This window comes from Podarcis erhardii (assembly GCF_964252035.2).
Source record: "Podarcis erhardii genome assembly, chromosome: 7".
NCBI lineage: Eukaryota > Metazoa > Chordata > Lepidosauria > Squamata > Lacertidae > Podarcis > Podarcis erhardii.
Window position 1 is genome coordinate 46,457,723 of NC_138511.1, and position 25,619 is coordinate 46,483,341.

General features: G+C 43.1%; 2 protein-coding genes across 4 annotated transcripts; both read left to right on the plus strand.

Moving 5' to 3' along the window:
- Positions 1–83: 83 nt before the first annotated feature.
- TMEM208 (transmembrane protein 208) lies at positions 84–7,694 on the plus strand. The gene is made up of 6 exons (XM_081871977.1): positions 84–222; positions 1,152–1,247; positions 3,659–3,718; positions 5,102–5,238; positions 6,203–6,287; positions 7,067–7,694. Exons 1-6 carry the CDS (start codon positions 217–219, stop codon positions 7,202–7,204), a joined length of 522 nt encoding a protein of 173 aa, XP_081728103.1. The 5' UTR covers positions 84–216; the 3' UTR covers positions 7,205–7,694.
- Positions 7,695–9,751: 2,057 nt separating this feature from the next.
- Positions 9,752–25,287, plus strand: ZDHHC1 (zDHHC palmitoyltransferase 1). Of its 3 annotated transcripts, none has more exons than XM_081871950.1 (12): positions 9,752–10,029; positions 14,814–14,912; positions 16,031–16,249; positions 16,715–16,890; positions 17,695–17,796; positions 18,769–18,893; positions 19,217–19,375; positions 20,205–20,317; positions 21,657–21,742; positions 22,389–22,458; positions 23,727–23,841; positions 24,675–25,287. In XM_081871950.1, the coding sequence occupies exons 3-12, from the start codon at positions 16,031–16,033 to the stop codon at positions 25,208–25,210; spliced, it is 1,701 nt and encodes a 566-aa protein (XP_081728076.1). In that variant the 5' UTR covers positions 9,752–10,029; positions 14,814–14,912; the 3' UTR covers positions 25,211–25,287. The 3 variants fall into 3 exon arrangements, with proteins under 3 accessions (XP_081728076.1, XP_081728074.1, XP_081728075.1); XM_081871948.1 differs by having other exon boundaries at positions 9,753–10,029; positions 22,365–22,458; XM_081871949.1 differs by lacking the exon at positions 9,752–10,029 and adding an exon at positions 12,529–12,643 and having other exon boundaries at positions 22,365–22,458.
- The last annotated feature ends 332 nt before the right edge of the window (positions 25,288–25,619 follow it).

The following is a 25,619-nucleotide window of genomic DNA, read 5'->3' on the forward strand; positions in this document are numbered from 1 at the left end:
CTTCTCCCCGCCCCGCCCCTTTCCCCTTCTCAGCTTCCTCGTCTCTCCATGACGACGGCGCGTTGCTTTTCGGGAGTTGTAGTCCTCCAAGGACAGACGTTTGTTGTCCGCGTCTGGCCCGAGCGATGACGTAGTAATCCCTGTGCCGGAAGTCTTGCTGTGCTGACTTGGTGGGTTTTCTGCCTGCCTGTCGTTGGGACTCGCCGTAGAGCCACCATGGCGGTGAGTGAAGGGACCCGAGCGTGGAGAGCTTTCGAGCGTGTGGGGTGGGGATTATTGTGTGCGGGGGCCAAGCCTGGCACGGATCGGGGTCGGAAGAAGGTTGTGGGTTCTCTCTGGCTAAATCATACTTAGAGGAGATCCGTTGGAATCAATGGAGTTGACTCCATTTATGTCGGCTGGTGTATGTCATGTGCGACGTATTCGGATGCAGCCCTCGATATTTTTACACCCCCGTTTCAGGATCAGCTTTCATCTCTGCATATTTCTCCCTTTTCTGTGCGGTTTAATTTTATTTTTATTTTTTAACGTGGTGCCGTCTATGTGGCACTTCACAAAGAACTGGCGTGACAGGCCAGCCCCCAAATTTGCATGCAGTTTTAAAAGACACATGGAAACAAGCGAAGATGGGGTGGGGGGGAATAGAGGTATGAGTAGAAAGAGGAAGAATATGTGATTACTCCTCTTATATGTACAGTACTTTAATGGGCTTAAGGTTGTAACTGGGCAGCAAGATGTAGTAAATAATGCTGCTGAGAAACCGTTTGGAATTGTTGGAACCTAGACTACTTAAGGTAAATACTCTCTCCCACTTTAATATTACAGTTCTGTAATTGTAATAATTGCATATTCTTCGTCTGTTTACCCCGTCTCCATTTCGGAACACTGCCACTTCAGTTTTAGTTTTTTTGCTGGTTCTACTCTCCTCTGCAATTCAGAAGTCTAGAGTGTTGGGTTTGGGTAGGAGTCACCTGGATTCAAATCTCACAGCCTTGAACTATTTCACAACCTTGTTGTGCAAGAGAGCAAATAACGCACCCAGGCTCTTGTGAAAGATCAGAAAATAAGGGTAATTCTTTTTTATTATTATTCAATCCCTCTATCTTTTGATTCAATCATTTGATTCAATCCCTATTTTTCAATTTTTTCAGCCAAAGGGAAAGGTGGGAACCAAAGGTAAAAAGCAGATATTTGAAGAAAACAAGGATACCCTCAAGTTCTATCTGCGGATCATCTTGGGAGCTAATGTAAGTGTGTGATGCTCTGTGTGTATAGATTCTATACAGTGGACAAGGCCAGCCTGGATATTTTGGGCAGAAAGTATTTGCAGTTCTAAAAAACAAACAAACAACCTTAGTTCTGAATAGCTTACCTGCTGGGTGTCTTTCCCTCCCTTTTTACTTTGTGCAAGGCCCAAAGGAGTAAGAACTGATACCTCACATGCTGCAAGCTGTCAGATACCACTTCTAAGACTAAAATGTCAGGGTGGGAGAGATAGGGGAACAGATATTATATGGGTGAGCACTGGATTTGGACTACTGCCCACCCCTGCCCTACGTAACATGGAGTTCAAGGGCCTGCATAGCTGCTGGAAAGCCAGTCTCCTTTTCTTTTTGATTGACAGTTCAGTTTCTTCATGGAAAGAATTATCAGCCTTCCCCTGCCCCCCCCCAATCCTTCTAGTCTGAGTGTGAGCCATTCGTTAGTGAAGCTTGCATGTGGCAGATCCTGCCTACCTGGGGTGCTTGAGACTAGGTGATGGTTGGAGGCAATGTGATTTAGTGATAATCAGGGCCAGAACCTAGGAAATTCAGAATTCAAATCCCTGAACTGAGCCAAGCAACGTGTTCAGCATGCACCTTTTTATTACTGCAAAAAGCAGTCAGAGGGCAGGGGATGTGCATGATCAGAACTGTGGGGCAATGGGGTTTAACTATTCTGTCGTAGGCTCCAGTCCAAACAAACCAGCCTCCTGTCACTGCCTCTCTGCCCCCCCACCTTACCCTGTGCCCTGAAGCTGCTGTTTGCCATGGGAGGGAAGCTGTTGATGATTTGATTTGCTGCATTTCTGTGCTGCTTTTCATTCAGATGAATCTCAAAGCGCCTTACAAACAATAAATAACAACATAATACAACATGGGTAGGTAAACTAAGGCCCGGGGGCTGGATCTGGCCCAATCACCTTCTAAATCTGGCCTGTGGATGGTCCAGGAATCAGCGTGTTTTTACATGAGTAGAATGTGTGCTTTTATTTAAAATGCATCTCTGGGTTATTTGTGGAGCATAGGAATTCGTTCAATTCCCCCCCCCCCAAAAAAAGTCCGGCCCCCCACAAAGTCTGAGGGACAGTGGGCCGGCCCCCTGCTGAAAAAGTTTGCTGACCCCTGTAATAGAGCATCACAAATACAGCATAAATCATATTAATTAGCAAATTATTAATAAAATAATTACCACCTGTAAAACACTATTAACCAAACAGAAATAAAAAGTAGAATAAATGTCATGATTGCAGCAAAAGTCATGTTATATGATTAACAAATCAATATGGCATTTAGAATCTATAAAACAATATTAACAACATTAACAAAATAGCAACTAAAAATAATAAGCTAGACATTGTTAACTTCATATACACATACTGCACACCCCATGACTCATAATCTTTCACTCTATTCAGTTCATTAAAATACACATGTTGTTGGTGCCAATAGGAGATCTCCTGCCAGGGCAAAGGACAGCATTGGAAGGGCGGCTTGTGGTGGGACTATGGCACAAGGGTAAATAATAAAAGCAAAGCAGAAACCAAAAGCTTGTTTATGCCACAGTCCCAATCCTGCAGCTGCTGTTTACATTATTGTTTTTAAAATGCACATTATATCCAAACCATTTGTTTTTAACACACAGTCAATCACTGGGCTGATCAGAGGGGAGGTTGGAGATGATGCTTTGCCCATCTCACAGGGTTGGTTTGTTTTTTATTGGAATAACCAGGGAGAGGAAGGTGGAATGGATATACTCTGTCCTGAGCCCTTTCAGATCCTATCTTAACTATTCTGCTCCATAGGCCTTTGCTCGTCATTCTTTCTAAAAAAAAACCCCAAACAACCCTTAGCTATCAATAGCATCAAGACAGCCTGTGTCCATATTTGTCTGGGAGGGAAGGAACTTAGTATGAAGTTGTCACTTCATAAACTGCTGTGCCTGAAGATGGAACGGTGGGTTTGGGTTTCACCAGTGTGGCTTCATTCAGATTTAGATCAGACTAGTGGAACCTGCAATAAAACTTTGTAGTGTGGAGTGTTCCCAATTCATTCCCCCTCCTTTCCCACTCCCCCACCCCAGTTTTTCCCTCCCTGTCCCAAACAGTCAGAAAGTATTCCATAGCTCACACAGCACTCATTGGGCTGTTCTGTGGGTTTCCCTTCCACCCAAGCTTTTTTTCCTAATGGTTTTTTGTGTGCTTCTGAAAAAGTTGGGGTTTCCCTTAGTCTGTTGCCTCCTCTCTCTTGTGTGTCCACAGTGTTGTTTGGGCTGCAGTGGCACTCACCTTCAGAACTTATTTATACTACATTCATGTTTTTGATGCAAGAAGATTCAAAATTATTCTTTGCGTCTTCCCTTTTATGTGATTTCTGACTTTTGCTTCCCTTAATTTCAGGCAATTTATGGAATTGTTAACTTTGTGGTCTTCTATGCAACAGCCACTGCCTGGAGTTGGGTGAGTCCAAAATGTCTGGAGGGAACTAGGTTGGGGAAGGTGGTATCCTCTGTTAGTATAAATTGTCATCTCCTGAGGGAAGTGCAATCCAAAACCATGTTGTCTCCCAGCCCCTTCATTTATCCCTGAAAATACAGTGGTGCCTCGCAAGACGAAATTAATCTGTTCCGCGAGTCTCTTCGTCTTGCGGTTTTTTCGTCTTGCGAAGCACGGCGCTTAGCGGCTTAGTAGCTATTAGCGGCTTAGCGGCTATTAACGGCTTAGCGGCTTAGCAGCTTTAAGAAAAAGGAAACGAACTCGCAAGAACTCGCAAGACGTTTCGTCTTGCGAAGCAAGCCCATAGGGAAATTCGTCTTGCGGAATGACTCAAAAAACGAAAAACTCTTTCGTCTTGCGCGTTTTTCGTCTTGTGAGCATTCGTCTTGCGAGGTACCACTGTAATGGAATTTATACCGACTTAGTAAAAATACTGTATCATTACCATATGAAGCCATATACCGAGTTAGAAGATTGAGCCCATCTAGCTCAGTATTGTGTTAGCAGCACCTATGTGAGCTCTCTGAGGTACAAGCCTGGTCAGTGTGTATTGAGGTCTTCGGCTGCCCAGATAACAAGACCCTCCTCTCAGCCTTGCTGATGTGGTCCAAAGGAAAGCAGAGCAATGCATTTGGTGCCAGCTTGGCTGCAAGAGTTGCCAGAAGGAGGCATACAAGTCACCATCCAACCATCTTAGGGACTTCATTCTAGATTTGTGTAGTGTTTACTCCTTAGCCTTTTCTTCTCCCAAAGATACCCTACAAGGCAGCAGAAATTTAGGATCAGTTTTCCTTCACTTAGATGAACTACCTTCCCAGGTTGACGAGCCCCATCTGCCCCTCACTTCCCCCTACTACAGCATGTGCACAAACCACCTTCTTGACCATAAAAAGCCATTTAAGCCAGTGGCAATCACCGCATCTTTTGACACTGATGCAAGTTAAGTGTGCATGTGTGAGAAGGCAGTTTGTCCAGAATCTTCTGCCATTCAGTTTTTTCACTTTCTCCATGCTGTGTATAATTTTACAAAGCTTTTATCATGTCCTCCTCTTCACCTCACCCCACTATGTCCTTCATTCCTAACTTGAGCAAAAGCTGGACACATGCTGTAGTTGAAAGAGTGCTGCAATGTCCCTTTTGTCTCTACAGTTCTGTGGTTCTATGACTTGAAAAGGCTCCAAATGCTTTAGTCCAGGAATGGCTAACCTGTCACACTACAGATGTTTTTGGACTCCCAATTCCCAGCGGTCACACCAAGCATAGCCAGTGCTGTCAGGGATGATGAGAGTTGGAGCCCAGTACCATCTGGGTAACTTTACCTTGCTGATTTTTGTCTTCTCCTTGTAGATTGCATTTGTGTTCAGTTTGATGATCTACGGGGCCAGTTACCGCTCAATGAGCTCCATGGCAAAGCCTTCTTTTGCGGATGACGGTAGCCTTGCAGATGGTGGAATTGACCTGAATATGGAGCAGGGGATGGCAGAGTGAGTGTCTACACTACACAAGTCCAGGTGAGCAGGATCTGCTGCCTGAGTGCATACACAGATCTCCTTCACCCCTGAGCAGGAATCATATAAAGGTACTGGTGTCTTTGGGGAGCCATTGGCTGCTTCTCAGAGCTTTGTTCTCCAGCTCCTTCACTGAGAAACTGCGGGGGGACGGGACCCTTCCTCCTTGTGTACACCCAGTGGTTAAGAAAAATGAAGTTCCTAAGTCCTTCCTTCTCACTGTCCCCTAAAACACATTGCGGTCTCACTCCTTGTCCTTTCTGTCATTTGTCATCCAAGTTGGTGCAAACAAATTACAAATAACTTTAGAAATCTGAATGGACTTGATGATGCTTAATATAGATTAAAAAGTATATGATGATCATTGATTGTAAAAATGAAGATTTGAATTTCCTCCAAGGAGCTCAGTTATGCATTTAGAACTGGGATTTATGAGCTGTGGGATAATAGATTTATTCAGATTCAAAGTTCACATTTTCCTTGGCTGTTCTCAGATAATATTATACCAGATGCCTTTGTTGCCCCGGTACTTCCAGCATCATTGGCATCGCTAGAGGCGACTGAGAAGGACAGCAAAGCAGAGTGGCCACTTAAGGGATCTTGCTGTGTTTAGGGAGGTGAAGCCAAGAGGAGCAGCATTTTGCTCCCTAGTGAGCAATAAGGTTTTTGAATTGTTATTCCTATAGATTAGTGAACCTTATGCGCCAGCATCAAATAGCAGTCATATTTCTTGTTGTTTTTAACCAGGCTATTTCTGGAACACACCTAGACAGACCACCACCACTCCCATGCCATCCCTTCAGCCCCTCTCCTCCAGTCTCTATGGCAGAGATTGTTTTCTGTAGCTCTTCCTGCTAGTGAAAGGTTTTGGGACCATAGGCTAGGCAAGGCTTTTATGCTCTGAACCAGTAAACACCAGCTTCTTCTTGTTTATCCTCAGGCATCTGAAGGATGTGATCTTGCTTACAGCCATAATCCAAGTCCTCAGCTGTTTTTCCCTCTATGTATGGTACTTCTGGCTCTTGGTGAGTCTTTCTAGCTCCATTGTTTGGTACATAATGAACCTCTAACTTTCCTTTTCCACTATGTCTGCAGATCCCAGCCGCTACCTGCCTGGATCAACCTTATATTCTTATCTGTGTTCAAAACAATGTTTTATTCTTCTTCTTTTTTTGGAAACAAATAATTGGGAGAGGACTGTAAAAGGTAATTTCTGCAAAGAGGTAGTCTTGTAAATACCATGTCTGCTGTTGGAGGCAATAAAGCTCAGAATACCAGTTTGCTGGGAATTTTTGGTCAGGTGTCTGGTTCACCTGTGAGAGCAGCATGCTGGACTAGATGGGCCTATAGCTTGATCCAATATCTTACGATGTTTGAATAAAAGTCATAGTTTTTCTCCAGATTCCAGGTGCAAGGAGAAATGTTGAATCAACTGCCCTTCTAATGCTGTCCTATAGAGATTAAGAGGTAGCTTTGAGAAATGAGAATTAGTGTCGGGCTGCTCAATCTTGTTAAAGAAGTTCAGGCCTGGAAGTTCACGCTTATGGAAAAATTGGGTTATGAAATAATAGTGAGAAGAAAAAACACGACGATAAATAACTTTTACTTTGTTTGGTCAGACTTCATTTTGCATGCAATGACAAAGGAACATGGCTTCAGACCACCTATTATTTATAGCGACTAATAGAATACCACGCTGGTGTGAAAATAGTTATTGGTATATATATATATTTTGTAACTTGGGTTGCTGCATACCTGTGGGATCTGTAAAAAAAAAGATCTTTGCCTCTCTCTTTTTTTGCAGGCTCCGGGTCGAGCACTCTATCTCCTCTGGGTTAACATCCTGGGGCCTTGGCTCACTGCACATTCTTCAGCCGCCAACCAGGAGCCCAACGAAAAGAAGCAGCGTCGGCAGGAACGCCGTCAGATGAAGCGTTTTTAGCTGTGCTCATGGAAATAGATATCATGCCACCTGTTGTCTCCATGTGGCTGCTTATCAGGGATGTGATTTCTTTTTAACCAATCAGAAACGTCAGGGGTTTCTTCTCTCTGCTGACCCTCCCCTTCTGTGACAGCAGTTCACTATAAGGCAGGGCTGTGGAATCTGTGTCTCCCCCAGTTGCTGCCAAACTCCATCTCCCCATATTCCTGACCATCGGCCATGCTCCCTGGGGTTGATGGGATTTGGAGTCTCGCAGCACCTGGAGGGTCACAGGTTCTCCATCTGCGCTATAAGGCTCAATTGCTTCAGGGGAAGTGTCGCCAGGCAGATACATGGCCTTCATCTGCTTTGTGGCAAGTGGGGAGGGGACCTCTTGGATGTTGGAGGTGTGTAAATATCTTTATAAAGTGATGCTGTAATATGAATCTAAGGGCGGAGGCACTGCAGAGTTTTAAGAAATGGTTCATTAAAAAAACCCAAAAGGCTATAAGAGTCTATGAGAGTGCTTGTGGCTGAAGTTGATTTTATATCATGACAACTTGTACCTTTCACATTTGTTGACCCATTTCTAAGTGGGCACAGTAAATAAAACCAAAATACAAAACAAGCAATAAACTTCAACAGTCAAAACAATAATTAAAGCCAGAGTTCACAAAAGATCACATCCCATTTTAGGCAAAGAGAATAAGATGCTAGTTGAGGTGTTCGAAAGAAGTTCTCATTTAAATCCTGGTGTATTTTTATTTTTAAACTGGCAGTTAGGAACCTCTGGCCGAAAGGTGGTATGTATGTATTTCATACACAACTGTACACCTCCCTGTCCTCTATATTACAACAAAGCTGAATTGATGAGGTTAGATGGGCCTCCCTTTGCAGTGAATTTCAGAAACCTAGCACCACTACCCAAAAGACCCTGCACTGGCTTCTTGTGAATCTGACATCCTTTGATGAAGGAGCTGGAAATCCCTTTTTCAAATCTTTGTGTGTTGTGGATTTGCAGCACTCCTGGAAATGTATTTATTCTTTGGCACAAGGCTATTAGAGCCTCCTTGGAAGCAGGGACAGGGGGGCAAGTTAAACTAATGGCAAGGACCAGCAGTATCTCCAAGCAAGGAAGAGGAAGGATGGTTGGAGCGAAGACAGGGAACAAGAATGAGACTGGGGTTGAAGCTGCTTCCTGCAGTGGGAGGGGACAGAGGGCCTGACAGCCTCCCCCTTAAAATAAACCAGCAGCAACAGAAGGTGGAGGTGACCTCCTGCTGGTTCTCCACTTTGGCTTCATAGGAATGTCTTCAGGGGGCTTTGCTTAGGGAGAGGCGCTTCGTATACCTTACTGGTCACATCTAGCCCCCAATTCAGGGCAGAGTGATGAGGGGAGCTGTTTTGCAAGAGGACATGGGCAGGATGGGTGAAAGCCTCACAGAAGTAGCACCCCACCTTCCTACAGCAGAAATATTAGCACATAGCCCTGCATCTGGAAGAAGACAACTGGAAGCAACCATGCTAGGGCATGTGGACCCACTACCCCCAGCTCGCTGCTCCACCCCCAGCCCCAGCTGACTGGAGTGTGAGGCTAAGTTGCTTGAGGGCATTGGAGACATCAGACGCTTCCTGCGCTCAGCCAAACTGCTGGACATTCTCCAAGGTGATCTCCATCAGCTGTCCTGCAGGAAGGATTTCAGGAGAGGCAGCAAAGACCACCTCATGGCCTGCTCTTACTGAACTTTTTCCATCCTCGCCTAAATAAGATCTATGATCAACTGTCCTGTGAGAAATATCCTGGTGACTTTTTAATATTCCTTGTAAGCTGCCTTGGACAGATTTGTATCCCGAAGGGCAGGATGCAATTTAGATAGATGATAGATAGATAGATAGATAGATAGATAGATAGATAGATAGATAAGATGCTGAGAACAGGAGGGAGAAAAGCATTTAGGTGCACCATTACCCTGAAAATACGATCAGAAGGAACAGGAAGTAGAGATTTGGGGACGGTGCATTCTCACATTATGGAGGTCTACAGGAATTTTTCTGGGGTTGTGGAGCAGAAGAAAAACGAAAAGGGGAGAGTGGCCTGATTTCTCACAAAACATGAGAATACTGCCTGAACATTTTGTCTTGTATCTTGCATATGCTAGAAACACTCTTAAAAAAGAAGAAGCTAGGAATGGGGGGTGGGTTTCATCCACCTCATGACCCAAATTGGAAGTAGCATCTGGTTAGAGAAGGAAAGGGGAACACTGAAGATAAAGAAGAAAGGAAGGATGACGTCTGTTCCTTAAAATACAACTTCCCTTGTCTGTCGTCTGACTAAAGCTTGCTAGCCCAGTTCAATGTCTACCCTTCAGTACCCTCCCCTTCTCCAAGGAAAATACGTACTCCATTATTTCTCTCTGTATATTTCAACTTTTAAATGGGGTTTTTATTTTGAAGACTGGATAGGGTGTGGTCTTGCACAGCTTCCACATCGTCATAGGCCAGAAAGGGAGTGGCAATCCACTTGTTTTTAAATATTTTGCACATTAGGTTTCTTCCAGTGTTTTGGATTTACTCCAGTAGCTCTATTTAGAGATTTCTTCATGTTTCCCAGCCAGTCAGTTTCCATCAGTGCTGCTGCCTCAAGAGAGAGAATGGAGTCCAGTAAATGAAAGAAATGCAGTAATCCAAGAGGGAAGTTGTTGGCTTTTTTCTTCATTTGGGGCCTTTTCTGGTGAAGGTATGCAAGCTTTTGCATTTGACAGAGTGTCCTGGTTTTCAGGCAAAAACGAAGCGTCTGTGTGTATAACCTTACTGGAGCCACAATGGAAGCTTTTTAGTCATTTAATGTAAGTACAACCTTCAGAATAAATTGTTGAGATAATATGGAACTCTAAAAACCACTTTTATTGCCTAGGGAAATTGCTCTTTAAAAAAGAAGTTTAAATTCAACATGTTTGTAGATACCAGGTTTTTGAACTCGTTTTATGATTTTGTACAAAAGGAACAGAAACGAGTATTTTGAGACAGTATTCACACGTGTTGTGTACATGTGGATAACATTCATATATCTACTCTTACCAAATAATTATTCAGTTTGTAAGAAAAGAAGTGCTAGAGCATAGGTCAGCAACCAGCACTCCAAGGGGGCTAGAAGCAGCCCCCAATCTCATTTTATGCAGCATCCATCACCTGAAACTACCCTATTCTTCTGCTTCATCAGAGTTCCTTCCTGTTCTGTTCCTCATTTTTCTTGTTTAAGTGAGTTCCCTCTCCATTTTTTTCTATGTAGTTTGAGAACAATTGCATCATTATTTTATTTGATAAACATAAATTGATTTTGTAACAACTTTCCCCCTGGTTGTAGGGAAAGGATGATTTTCCTTAGCTATCTGAAAACAAGCTGGTATGCTTCTACCATACCTGTTTGTATAGCACAGTAAAGTAAAAAAATAGCTTTCACTTTCTTTCCAGAACAATAGCTGTAACTAACAAACAAACAAACAAACAAACAAACAAACAAACAAACAAATATATTCTGTATATCTATTTGAGAGTAATACCATCAAACCCAGTGTGGCTTACATCTGAGTAGACTAGCACAGGACTGGGACTTTTGTCTTGTGAAAGCTGAATCAGGAGTCTATTCCAGATTACTTAATCCAGAACACTCTTTGTCTCTGGCTTTGCCCACTGCTGATGCAACCCCCTTAGGGAGTTACTCTAAAGCTGACCACCCCTGTGCTAGACCACAGAAGTCCTGTCATTTAATTTCAGGTGGGTGGGTGGGTGGAGGGGGTGCAAGACTTTCTGCATAAGTTCAGAGGCAACTGTGTCTTTGATATTCTGAGATACACGAGTGACATGGAAGAAAAAGTGTCACTTTAAGAACAAGAGTCCTGTCGGATCAGGCCAATGGGCCCTCTACTCCAGCATCTTGTTCTCACAGTGGCTAACTAGTTCCCTATGGGAAGCCATAAGCAGGACATAAGCAAGTCTGCTTGTGATTCCCAGCAACTGATATCTCCAACAAAATACTGCCTCCAATATTATGGAGGTAGACCACAACCATTGTGTGGCTAGTATCCATTATTCTCTATAAATTTGACTTATCTTCTAAAGCCATCCAAGTTGGAGACCATCACTACAACTTGTGCTAGTGAATTCCATTTATTTAATCAATTTCTATACCAGCTAAGCAAAATAAACGGTTTTCAACATGGGTTAAAACATCTTTAATAAACAGCAAATACAAAAAGAGAGAGACCATTTTCTGTAAAACACCATTATCAACTGAATAGCGTATCCTTTTTAGTATCAAAATAAACATTACGCATAAAAGGAGCAACAAAAGTGCAAGGAGAATTCGCAGCCAACGCAGAAAGCAAATAAAGTATTCTTAAAAGATGAGGAAATGAAATATTACAAATGGAAGTTCCCTTGTAGACAATCAGTGCAGTATTGTGGTTAGAGCAAGCATCCCCAAACTCGGCCCTCCAGATGTTTCGGGACTACAGTTCCCATCATCCCTGACCACTGGTCCTGTTAGCTAGGGATGATGGGAGTTGTAGTCCCAAAACAGCTGGAGGGAAGAGTTTGGGGATGCCTGGATTAGAGTGTCAGAGTAGGACCTGGGAGACCAAATCCATCCTTGACCATGAAGCTCACTGAGTGACCTTGGCCAGTCACTCACTCTCATCCTCACCTACCTCACAGGGTTGTAGGAATTGGAGGAGGAAAACTGTGTATTCCACCTTGAGCTCCTTGAAGGAAGACGTGGGATACAAATGCAATAAATAATAACACAAAATATAAACAAAAGTATATATTCCAACTTTAAAAAACCCCACCCCACAGCCAGATGACTGACAACTACGTGCTGTGTGAGGAAGCATTTTCCTTTGGGTCTCCTGAATCTTCAGACACTCGGCTTTATTGCATGTCCAGAAGCTCTGGTACTATATTATGAGTAGGAGAAGAAACTCTTCTCTTTTGGCACTTTTGGTCCGGAGTTGGTGTGCCTTTTGCTTCAATCTGGAGGCGTTGGTCCCCTCTGTATTTGAAACGAGATTTGAGTGGGGCTGTGAGGAACGAACGAGTCTTCTTTCGAAGCGAGCAGCGTGATAAGGAGCCCGTTGTCCTTCGAGGAGCATGAGGACTTTCGGGTGCCAAAAAAATGAAGCCGCCGGATACGCCCGTGTTTTCGCGGCGAGAGCTGAAGTACCCTGTGCCTGCCAGGAGGGGGCGGGCTACCTGGGGGAGAGCTGAGGAAACTGCGAGCGGCAGGGAGCGAGAGGCGGGGCGGGGCTTGGAAGGATGGGGGAGGAGTCGGGCCGCTGCCCTTGCTGTCGCCATGGAGACGGGCCCCGCGGCCTGACCCGCGCCGAGGAGCCTTTGGTCCAGCAGGGCCTGCCCTGAGGAAGGGGGCCCCTCAGCGCCCTCCCGATCCCGGGCATGAGGCGGGTGCGTGGCCGCACTGAGCTGGGCGGGGGGAAGGTGAGGAGGACGGACTCGGGCCCCCCTTCCCCCGGTGGGTGGGGGTTGGATTTATACAGCCGCCGGAGTGAGGCCTTTCCCGCGGGGGGAGGGGGGATCGTGGACTTATGGGGTGCTCGTGGTTTTCCACGAATCTCTATGGAAGTATTTTTTGGGATGGAGGAAGGGACTCTGTGCCATCACCGGCGTCTTGGCTTGAGAAGAGCTGGTCTCTCTCTCTCTGGCTGTCGAGTTTAAATCTATTTTAATTTTTTTTTAAAATCTACCTCTGTTTAATTAGTGCTGGAATTATAATAAACGTTCTACGGAAGTGAATAGCAAGCACGATCCTGTACACGTTTATTCGGAAGTTATGCAGGCAGTTATCTATGCACTTTCCTAGGAGTGAGCCCCTTTGATCTATGCACTTTCCTAGGAGTGAGACCCACAGTAGTATAAGTATTTTTTTTTAATGCTTGTGGGACTTTGAAGACTTAACAAATTTATTATGGCCATAAGCCTTCCTGGACTACAGTCCACTTCATCAGATGCATGAAATCTTAGTTATCCTGTGTTACAGGTATAGTTATACACTGGGTGCTTCAGAACAACCTGTTTATTATTCAGTGTTCAGACATCCAGATTTATTTTCAGGCAGGCTAGACACTTTTGACCAGAGGTTTTCAACCTTTTTGAGTCCACAGCTCTCTTGATGTTTAACTGAGCTTCCTGGGCATGGCTGGACCGTGTAGCATGTTGAGAACTGAAAATGCAAGTTTTCCATTATTTGTGCTTTCCTTCCACTGACTGGCTTTTTCCTAAATCCTATTTGAGGCATTTGGATAGTTGTGATTTATGAACTGACACTTTAATTTCTCCATACTAGTAGCCTCTCAACATCTCTTGATATACTACACCTAATTTTGAAAGGTGCCTTAGTTTTCACTTTTCAGAACACGGAAAGGCATGTGGAAAAATAACTCCCCTTCTTCCCAGCTTGGAGACAATATGTTTGCTTCCAGTTCCAACCAACCAGATCACTATATTTCCTTCCTCAATTAGCCTTTGATAATTCTGATAACTTTTAAACACCCACTTACCAGCTAGTTCTTACTAAGGTGGTAGTAAGACCACCTCAAAACTCTCATTGTTCTAGGCGCATTTTGCGACAGGGAATTTCATTAGCGTGAGCAGTTTCTGAGCTCTGGGCACAGTACTACCTGTGCTTCTGTTAAGTGCTGTCTAGCAGAGCTATAGATTTATATATTTTTGTCTCCTTAATCATCTGCTGTGATTCATAATAATATGAATGTTTACAACACTTTCTTTTAATCCTCACAACAATCCTGTAAAACAGTCTAATATTACTATCTCTGTTTTCCAAATGAAGAAGTCTGGATCAGAAAAAATAGTGGCTTCCCTAAACCCATCTAGTGTGTACATGATTGAGATCAGATTTTAACTAGAGACATCCAGACAATACTACATACTACACAAGCTTTCTGTGGTTGCCACTTGAGACTGTTTCTCTTTCAAAATTTTTTTGCAATCCCTGACTACGAAAATTTGGGTGTTGTGTGTTTGAGTATTGTGAGCACACGTGTGCAATCCTTGTGTTGTAGTGTGTATTTATAAGAAAGTGTCTAGGAGACCTGGCAATACACTAGTGTTGTGTTCCCTAGGGAGTGGCATCAAAAGTCACTCCTCTGCCAATGCATAAAATCAGTTGCTTTAGCCTCTGCTTAAAAAACCCAAAAAAACCTCTGTTAAAGGAGAATCATGAATTTTCACCTCTTGTAGAAGTGTCTGTTGTGTTCCAGTTTCACCAGCCAAAGCAGACAGTGGATAGCTTGCCTCTTTTTAGCTTTCGTAGTTCAGCTAGTTTCATATATTCGAGAATGAAGTGGGCTTTGCTTTGCAATAAAGGATGACCTATTTGGTGGGCTTTTCCATCACACCTGTCCTCACTGGATAGAGATGAAATGGGTCAAAAAGTACCCAGCAAAAGATACAAAATTGGTTTTAAAAACAGTATTACTTAAAATGTAAAGTATCATTTTTGTATTGAAGGCTTTGGCACAGAAGCCTTTATGTATCGTATTTTTTCAAAAGATTGTTTTTGATATGATTTAATCCTTCTAATTTACTTTATCTACAGAGAAAAGGACTGTGGGCCTTATGAGAACATTTTAAGAGCTACATGATCAGATTAAAGGAGCCTGCACTGAGAAACTGAGGCCACCATCTTGCGGCTGGGGTAAGGGAAGCCTCCATGACTTCTGCAACTTTTATAGTCTTCCATGCCCTTGGGCTACTCCAGGTTACACACACCTTGTGAAGCTTAGAGTTTTCATGTGACGTCTTTGCTTGTTTGTAATAAATATCAAGTAAGGGTGCTTGTATTAGATTTGTGCAGAAGACAAAGTAGCTGAATTTGTGGAGATAATCCAGTCCTCCTCTTCCCTCTGTTTGCTTTTCTAAGTACTTAGCATAAATGCAGAAAGTCTTTAGACATACATACTGGTTAAAGGCAGACATATGGACAGGGGAGGGAAAACTTTGCTTCAGAACTACTTATGTTTGGTGAGATATGTTTCCACAGTGCACTAAAACACACATACTCATTCATCTACGGGGGTTGGGATGCAAAGCATTACACAGTTCTCACCTAGAGCAATAGCACACTTGGCAACATTGCACCTATCTCAACGCCTAACAGTATAACAGATGTAACCTTTAAACCTGGTCTAAGCAAACCTCCAAAGAGACAAGGCAAGCTGCAGTATTGTCTTATGGGGTGGTCTTTTTATTATTTATTTCATAATTTTTATACACTGCTTGCTTTTTAAAAACCTCCAAGTGGTTTACAGAACAATAACGTTATCAGTAGAAACAGTTAAAAGCAACTGTTTGAAACTTTAAAAAAAAAAAATCAGCAATAAACTAAACAGATTAAATCATTCTAAAAATCAGGTTGGGCTTGTCTGAAGAAAACTGTGTTTAGCAGGCACTGAAAAGAGGACAGTGAAGGTGTCTGCCTGATGTGAGTAGGCAGGAGGTTCCAAAGTGTGGGTGCTGCCATACTTAAAGATCCATTTCCTACAAATGTAGAACAAATTATATTATGTGGCACCTGTAACAGTGCCAGTTCCGCAGATCAAAGTAGTCAAGTGGGTATATTTGGGCAATGCAATTGATCTTTCAGATAAATAAAGCTACACAAGCTGTGGCACATTATGTTGCCACCTCTCTGGTGTTTAGACAGGCCTTTTCTGCATGGAAAGCTTTGACTGAGAGGTTTTATCCCTGTAAAATTTGTCTTCTGGACCTCTTTCAAGAAAGCATTTTCTCATTTTTCTTTTCTGCTTCTGGTAGATGAACATCTGCAATAAACCACCTAATAAGACAGCACCAGAGAAGAGTGATGAAGCAGCTCATGAGGTCCAGTCCCAGCATGCCCGGAGAAATGGCTGGAGCTGGCCTCCACATCCATTCCAGTTTGTTGCTTGGCTGCTCTACCTCTTCTTTGCCGTGGTTGGCTTTGGTGTCCTTGTGCCACTCCTGCCTGCGCACTGGGTTCCTGCTGGGTATATTGTATCCTTACATGTTGATGTTTCAGCATAGTATTGCAAATAAAGCTGTCACAATTACTGGTGAGGTTATTTAAGAATGGTAGAAAACCTTTAGTGAGCAAAATCACTGAGTGTTCCTATCGTTCAGACTATACCCTTACTTTACTGCAATTTGTAGGATTGTTGCATTTGAGTAATATCTTACGCTTTCTAAAAAAATAAATGCAATTTTCTGTACACTAATAGCTCGTGCCCTTTTGCTGTGTCCTTTTGCTCTCTACGCTGCCCTCATCCCTTGTTAATTTTACTTCTCCTGTGCCTTTGTGAATGAATGGTAATTTGAATCCTTTGGCTCACTTGGTGACAAAAGAGACCTTTTTCTTAACCGAAGAGATTAAAAACTTGATATTTTGCCCACTTAAATGGGACCCTGAAAATGAGAAGTCAGTATATTTGTAGAGACAACCCTTAACTGTGTCCACTTCAGTGTCCCGGAGTGTTTTTTCTCTGCCATCTAGTAGTTCATCTTACAGCAGTTTCTATTGACCCAGCTGATGACGGTGTGCGAGAGAAGAATTACCAGGGGCCACTCACTACTTTCAATCGAAGCCAGCATGCTCACGTCATTGAAAACCGCCACTGTCACATCTGTGATGTCAATGTGTAAGTAATAGTCTTGCTCTTCCTTGTGTTTTCTGTAAGTTTATTGCATTGAATCCTCTCACAAACAGCAGTCAAGTATTGGAAATATCAGATGAAGCATGTGTGTAATAGTTGTGGAGTTATATTCTACCTTCATTGGAGAACTGGAGAATTGGAGAGCTGTCAACTAAATACCCATTTGTGGTTCCAGAAGCAGTCCAGTCCTTAATTTTTCCTCAGTTCAAGTTATGGAAACAAATACTGCCAGGGCAATGATTTTTCCTGTTGGTAGGGTCCTGTGTTTTTGTTGTTGCTTCATTTCACTGGAAGCCAGTGGCTCTGCTACATTGGTGGCAGGAAGTCATTGACAGTGCAATAACCACCAGCACCATTGTGTTTGTGCATTGGACACAGTGGTTAGGTAGGGATTTTGGCTTGCCCAACATACTTGTTTTTTCAGTATTTTTATTGTAGCATTAAGAGAGAGGCTAGAATGATCTTGCTCAGGTGTGCTGGCAGGAAGCATAAAAGTCAGCAGCAATTAAGAAAAGAGCAATGGTCTCATGCTGCTTCATTGCATTTAAGTGGGAGTTGCATTGTTGCAAAATATATAAGTAGGCTCAATTGGGTTTGTAGCCTGAGAGAAAGAGAGTGTGTAATGTTGGTCTTTAGTAGACTTAGGTGTTCTATTCCTCCCATTTTCTTTGTATTTTAGGTGTCTAATGTAGCATCCCAGACTGTGAGAGGCATGAGCAACAAACTGTAATTAGTTCTGTTTTGCAGGTTTTATCCACTCTAACATGAACATTCCTTTCTTATTGTTAGGAGCTCCAGATCAAAGCACTGTGGGACCTGCAACAAGTGTGTGTGTGGATTTGATCATCACTGCATGTGGCTCAACAACTGTGTGGGAGAGAGGAACTATTGGTATGGATCATGTCTTTCACAGCATTAATCCACACAAGCAAAGCTACTGTGCAAGACTGTTGATTCATCCCTGTGCCTTGTGCTTCAGCCACTATTGTCCAAATACCTAGTTTCTCTCCTTTTCAAAATTACAGCATACTCCATACAAATCAGAGAGCGCTGTTAAGTTTACAGCCAGAATTGTATGCCTACTTCTTCAGTAGCTTTTCAAAGGGAGCACAGGTTAGAACTTATTTAGCCAAATATTAGGGATCTTTGTCCAAATGCTTATTTTGAACCCTAACTCAAACAGCTGGACATAGAGCTCACTTTCTTGCTCTGTTCCATCTGGCTACTGAAGGTTAAGTTTTCTCCTCTTTTAGTAGCTCTGAAGTAGGTGATGCCAACCTTTTTTGGCATGTGTGTCACAAGTCAAACTTAAATTAGGATAGAGTTCTGTAGTGTGTGCCACACTACATGCACACCCCTCTGGGCTTTGAGGCAAAAATAAAGAAATCCCAACTTCGCTTATACACTGATGTGGTCTGAGCAGACAATGATTGACCAGGAAAGGGATCTAAGGGTCATGGTGGATAGTTCAATAAAAACACAAACCCAATGTGCATTAGTTATAAAAATATGAATTCCATGTTCAGGGTCACTAGGAACAGAATTGAAAACAAAACTGCCATATCATAATGCTGTTATACAAATTTATGGTGTGACCTCTCAGAATACCATCTTCTGGGAGTGGACTTTCAAAAAGGATGTTGTAGAGCAGGAAAAAGTTGCAGAAAAGGGCATGAGCAACTCTCTTATGAGGAAAGACTATAACATTGGGGGCTTTTTGGTTTAGAAAGAAAAGCAAGTTGTATAAAATTATGAATGGTATGGAGAAAGTGGATGGGAAGAACCTCCTTCCTCTCATAATGCTAGAACCGGGATCATTCAACAGACAGAGTAGTGCTAACTGACCTTCTATTTCCTTGGCAGGCTTTTTCTGAACAGCGTGATATCTGCCATCCTAGGCCTTCTCCTAATCCTACTCATTGCTTGCTACGTTTTTGTGGAGTTCTTCCTTAACCCCATGAGACTGCGCACAGACCAGCACTTTGAAGGTATCAACCCACACTCTGCATGAGGAACTGTTTCAATGTGGACACTTTGTTCAACTAGGTTCCCTCAGGGAGCACCTCTAGTGATTAAGTATCCCAATTATCATACACTATTACAGCATTCTATAATCAAGAGCAGCATGATGCAATTTCTTAAATAGTTAACATCTATAAAGAGATGTTCAAGCTCAAAGTTTCTTAGAAATTGTTCCCTTTGACCTGAACAGCAAAGGTATTTCACACTTTCTCAGTATCACTCCCCTTCAGATGTTCCATGGCTCCAGACTTGGCTTCAATTTCCTTATTTGTATAATTCTGTTTTCTAGGCCTGAAGAACCAGACGGATGTGTGGTTTGTGTTCCTTCCTGCTGCTCCCATTGAGACACAAGGACCTGCCATTTTGGGTTTGACTGGGGTTCTGATTCTCCTGGGGCTGCTGACTCTGTTCCTGTTGGGTCACCTGCTGATCTTCCACATTTACCTCAGTAGGTATCACTTTTTATCCTGCAGTTCATGTTAATTGGGAACCCCCGCTGTGCACATGCTGTGTAAGGAGCAACTGGGATATGTTTTCTATTGTCTATATAAATACTCTGTAGAGACTACAAAAAGAAGTAAGTATTTGCACACAGGCTTCCAATCTAAGGCACAATACAAAAGGAAAAGGAAATGAGAGAAGAGAAAAGACAAGCAAATTCAGATACTAAGTCTTAAAGTTACATAATTCCCCTTATAAGTGACCACCTGAACCAGCCACTGAGGAGGCAGTTTTGGGAGAAGAGAGGCCAAATAGCAGTTGGTCCCAGCTAAGCTGATGTAGTTGGTCTCTCTTCTCTCTGCTCAGATTCATCTTACTCTTCTTAGCATTTTTATTCCAACAGTTGTCTGCTTCCGTTCCCCAGTGGTTGAGTGTGTGTCTATCCCGACTTTCAAATGGTGGGGTAGTAATAAGCAGAATGGCAATTGTACCTTCCCATTCAAATATCTTTCTAAAGTGTGAATGCAGCTGAAGGTGAAGGTGGCTGGGGCATACATTCACTTATGGTCTGGATAAGTCTGGATAAACAGTGGAGTTCATAGTACTCTCCCATCACAGTTCTCCAAGGACCACCCAGGACTGTTTTGTTTGGATTGGAGTATTTTGCATGCACTGTTTACTTAACTCTTTGATTTAACAATGAAAAATATATTATTTATTGAGAACCCATAAGGAGGATGTTAGTTAATAATTTTGAGCTTTTCCACCTTTATTCATGCAGTGTTTGAGCTGGCAGATTTTCTATCATTTAATTCTTCTCTTTTCCGTTTCATTAGTGTGGCATCGATTGACCACCTACGAATACATTGTGCAGCAACGCCCCCCTCAGGAGATGAAGGATCCTGTCAAGCAGCTAGAATCCTGCCCTCCTCAAGTGAGGCCTATTCAGGTATTGCAGGGGTGACCAGCCTGTGACCTATGGGCTGGATCTGACCTGACAAGGCACACAGAGTAGTTTGCTGGCTCCTGCAGCTTATCTTCCAGTCTCAGCATGGTAGCACCCATTACTGAGATTGAGAGTCAGAGTACTCTGCCTGCTCTTTAGAGATGAAGTGTAAAAGGCAGCACTGTGGTGGTGGTTTTTTAAAACCTACATTGGGAATGTATCTAAAATCTTACCATAAAAGGTCTTTCTCTCGAGAGCTGGCAAAGCTGCTTTCTGCAGGGATTGGGGAACTCAGTTGGGCAGCTGATCCAATTGTGCCTCTCTCTGCCCCACACCTGGCATCAGGTTTGGATGAAATGACCTTGTGGGCCCAATTGGGACCCATGTCAAGCCAAGTTGCACCCACAGTCCTGGGATTTCCCAACCCTGATATAGATAGAAAAATCTCCTTTAACTCAGTGTTTCTAGCAGAGGGCATTGATTTGGTTTATATAAATGACCCTTATATTTGGATCATTTAATACTGACCAAATTATTCTTTTAAGAGAAACACAGCATTTACAACTTCTTTAAAAAGAAGAATTTTAAAAAGAATTTTAAAAAGAATAATAAAAAAAATTGATTCTCATGCAGCATATGTCTGATCAATCCTCTCTTGGAATGTATAGACAGTATTCACATTGACAATAAATTCAGTTGTACAATTTAAAGAAATCATCCATTCCAAGTGGATTTTGTGCACTTTGGGTACAAAGTGATCTTCCATAGTCTCTCAGCACTGCATGGTGAGAGACAGTTTAGCTTGTATACTCTAATCTAGCTTTGAGCTGAATTTCAAATATGTAAGAAACTTGTGCAGACTAAAACCAAGCTGTCAAAGGGAGGTGTAAGCCATGACTTGAACATGGCATTAATAGGGAGCTAGTGACTTTTAAAATGAAGTGATTGATAGTGTTGGTGCTCAACTAAACACAGCATAATTTTATATAGTTCATAAACAATTGCCCAAGCCTTTCATCTTTTTATCATCTAAAATACAACTAGAAAAAGTGAACTATATGCAAGTGTCTCTCATTTTTATTTTGGTTGAGATTTTTTAAGATGCTGTAATCTATGCATGTTTACTTGGGAACAAACCCCATGGAACATACTGGGACCTCCTTCTGGGAAAATATATTATAGGACCAGGCTTTTAAAAAGTAACGATGATGTTGAAATCTACAGGTACCTGAGCTAAATTTTACAGTAATTTTGACTTACAATAAAGAGAGGGAAACTAACTTGTCAGGATGCCTGGGTTGTTCACTTGCCTCTGTTTTAAAATAACTCTTGCACATTTCAGGAAATGCAGTTTTATGTAGGAAGCCTTGGATATACCAATCCTGAGATCCAGGTGGAAGACTCTACAGGATTAGCATCTGGGAAAGAGTGAGTAAAGCTGATGTCAAGTTTCTTTTCATATAACTGAGCTTACCTAGAAGCTGTTCTAGAGTCACAGCAGGTAGTTTAATGAAGTCACTCTGAGGGGAGGAAAAATTAGCACTTCCAGTTTTTCCAGGCATCTGAGGTGTCATAACACCATTCTCAATGTACATAATCTCATAGGTACAAGTAGAGAGGTTAGCTGTTTGTGTGAATGGGCTATAAGAGAAGTTTCCCTGTGTATATATGTTACTAAAGGGACACATGGAGCAACTTTTATCAACGCATTTCCTCAAATCATGGAAAAGAGATTAAATACAAATTATAATATTAAGATGAAATATACAGAAATTCTCCACATTGCAAATGGATTTCACATGAAGAAGAAAATTATGTTAAACTATTATAATTTACATGGTGTGACATTTTTATTTTGTTACTTCTTGTTTTTGTATTTTAAAAAAGCAAAAACTGAAGGCATTTCTTCTTTCTGAAGAAATTCTGGGAGTTCAGACTAGAACTCCAGTAGCAAAGGCTTGATGGGCCGACAAAGGAGGTGAAGCTTTTATTTATTGCATTGTAGATGGATTGGTATGTAAGAAATCAGCACTGCCTGTTCTGTTTTCAGCCTAACCAAGTTCTGCATTCGCAGTGATGGCTCAGACACCAAGCTCATCCTCACCCCTGAGCAATCAGAGGTGCAAGATGGAGACCAGCCACAGGTGAGAGATAGAGCTGTGAGTTGTAGTCTTTTGTGCTGGGGCTGTGCTGCTGCGCCTGATCTTGGGGCATAAGTCATCATGCCACACTTCCTCTTTCATCTGCAGTTGTTATCATTTACAGCTGAACTTGTATCCTTGACATCTTCCCTTCTGTGGTTAGTAGCCCTTTATCTGCTTGTATCCTTCCATTGAAGCAAAATTACAAAGTTCATACTTTGATGGCAGTGTGAGGAATGGGGTTCTGAATGCTCTTAAACTGAAAGCATTGTTGTACTGAGGCTAAATATGAAAAGGGTCACATGTGCACTTTCTCCTTCTTTTCCATGTTTCCATGGAAAATCATATCTCTCATTCTGAGGGTATTTATTACTTATTTTATTTTTAAAATTGTATACCACTTAACTGTAAAAAACAATAACCCTCCTCTAGGCAGTTCACACACACACACACACACACACACACAGAGAGAGAGAGAGAGAGGGGCTGAAAAATAGTGACTGGCCCAAGATTACCGAGTGTGCGTCATGGCTGAGAAGAGATTTGAACCTGAATCTCCCAAGCCCCAGACCAACATTCTAATGTCTACATCACACTGACTCTCAATCATCAGTTATAAAACTATTTTAAAATGGAAGGAAGTGGTGCTAGTTTGATACCTACCACCTTGCTCATTGTTTTACTTTTTATCTCTCCTCCCTCCTTCCTTAAAGGGGCTCAGTCGGACCACATTGTTCTTTGCCCTTGCTCACTGCCTCCCCGCCCCATCCTCAGAATGACTCCTCCTAGGTCACCCTGCGAGCTTCAAGGCTCAGTGGGAATTTTAACTCTGGTCATCCAGGTCCTTCTTTGTCACTCTAATCCGGGATTGGCTAACCACCCAAAGCATTTTTCCCTGCCTCCAAGTCCCCATCTGTTGTGGCAGTTGCAAAGCCATTGTTGTTTTTTGTTTCTCTCTGCTCAGCCCACTCCTATTGGAAACACAACTCACTTCCTCCCTGGTCATCAGATTAATCATTTTATGAGCAGGAAGGGAGTGATAACACTCCCTCTTCAGTTGATCGGCACAGATCAGCTGAAGCAGGAGGCTGTGTGATTATTCCCATGAGTGTAACATGAGAGTGTATTTTGGCCACACCACTGGCATTCAACCCCAGTGGGCTGGCCAAGGGTGAATCTGGGCCTCAGGCCACTAAAAGGTTAGCCACCCCTCCTCTAACCATTAAAATTGCAATGATTTTAAGCAGATTTGTCTTGTTGTGTAACTTCAGAAAAAGAAGAAGAAGAAAAGGAGAAAGAAGTTGCATAAGGTCCCCTCTTCTGTGTCAGAAGAAAGATCCAAGATGGCTGATGGCCCATGGTCCTCTCTTCCAGCTTTACAACCAGGTAAAAGGAAAAGGTGGAGAGAGTCAGAAGTAGAAAGTATTTGAATAGAGTTTTTGGGGTCATTTTCTCTTCCTTCATCATTGCACAGCCTCTAAACATTGGAGCATTTCTTCTCAGCAGCAGAAACCATATAACTCTTATTATCACATGTGACCACTAGCTGACCAATCAGTAGATTCCAGATTTAACTGTAGAGCTGCCACCTCTCCTTTCTCTAGATCACTTCTTTCTACATGCTCTAAACATACATGTACTGGAGCTCTGTTCTGTTTGCCACTTGGCCTTTCTTGTGGAACAGGGGTGGTGGATAGGATCCAGCTGCTGGGCCTGATCCTGAGTTCTCCTGAGTATGCTAGGTGGGCAAGGTGGCCTACCTGTCAGTTCCTATCAGTCATCAGGTGATGCAACAGAACTTACTAGTGTAAATGCTGGTCAGTACTTAAAGCAAACCCCTCTTTGTGTGGGGATTGGCTGCACTGTAGAGTTCCTAATTGAAACATGCCAGTTGGGAATTCAGAAGCACAGCCAATCCCTGCAAGGCTTGTTGTCACCACCAATCAGGTGATTGATGCTGATGGCAAGCCTTACTTGCCAAGGAACAATCAGGGGCACACTTTAAGGTTTCCAATTATTGATTTGCAGCCACATCTCTACCTTCCCACATCTGATACCACATATAAGGTCATGTGTGGTTTGTGGAAGATGTCTTCACAGGGCATATTACGAGCCCTTCCAGTCTTAATTTGGTCTGTGGTCTGGAGGTTCCCTGCCGTTGCTGCTGAAGGAGGGAAATATCATTTCCTAACACCCTCTTCCTCCTCTTATGTTTGCAGAACTTTCCATCACAGGTGCCACCTCCTCAACATCCTCGTCCTCCAGCCTTCGCCTTCCCATGCCGGCTGCCCCTCCCAAAATAGTCACACCCACAGGCAGCAACGGTCCCGTCCAGGCCGCAGGTCCTCCAGCTGACTACCATTCCGAGTCAGCCGAGTCCATGGATGAGATCCCCGTGGCTCAGACGCGTCTGGGGAGCAGTGCCCCAAATGCAGCTTCCCAGAGCAACGCTCGGCATCTCCCCTTCCCCACTGTCCACTCCAGAGGGGGAGGAGAGAAGCACCAGAACACCACGCACAACCCAAAAGACAAGAACTGTCAGCCACCTGCAGGGCAGCGGGTGGAAGAGCTGGAACTGTCTCCTAAGATCCCAACCATCTTTGTGAGCAAAAGCAGTGGGGAGCCACCTGTCCCCAAACCCTGGTCCGGTGAAACATCATTTGAACCCCCCCACAGAAAATGCTCCAGTAAACGGCATGTGGATGATCAGGACTGCCACGTATGGGACTCAACCACCAGTTCAACTGCAGCTTAGACATCCTAAGAGCCAAGGCAGAAGAAGGGATGTGTGGGCTGCTCACTCTCCAAATATATTCCTGTTCAAGGATTTAATCTTGAGTCATCTGTCTTGCTCTCTGGAGCTGGCTGTTCATGGCTCCTTGTTAACCTGCCTTTTGTGGATGGGGGAGAGGGCTTATTCCATCATCTTTGTAGCTTTTGCAGGGAAGTCATTTTGCCTTTGAAGGCCAACGGAATTGTAGAAATCTGCTCCTGGGCAACAGTCTTTCCTCACTGATGGGTACCAGGAGGTTTGAAGGTTTAAGGCTAAGCCTTATAGGTGGTTGGAATCTTATTTCAAGCTCTCTTACAGATCCCACAGAAGCAAGCCTGTGTGCCCTTTGCTTAACGCAGTGCATTCCTATGGGGTGCCAAAAGCAGCTACC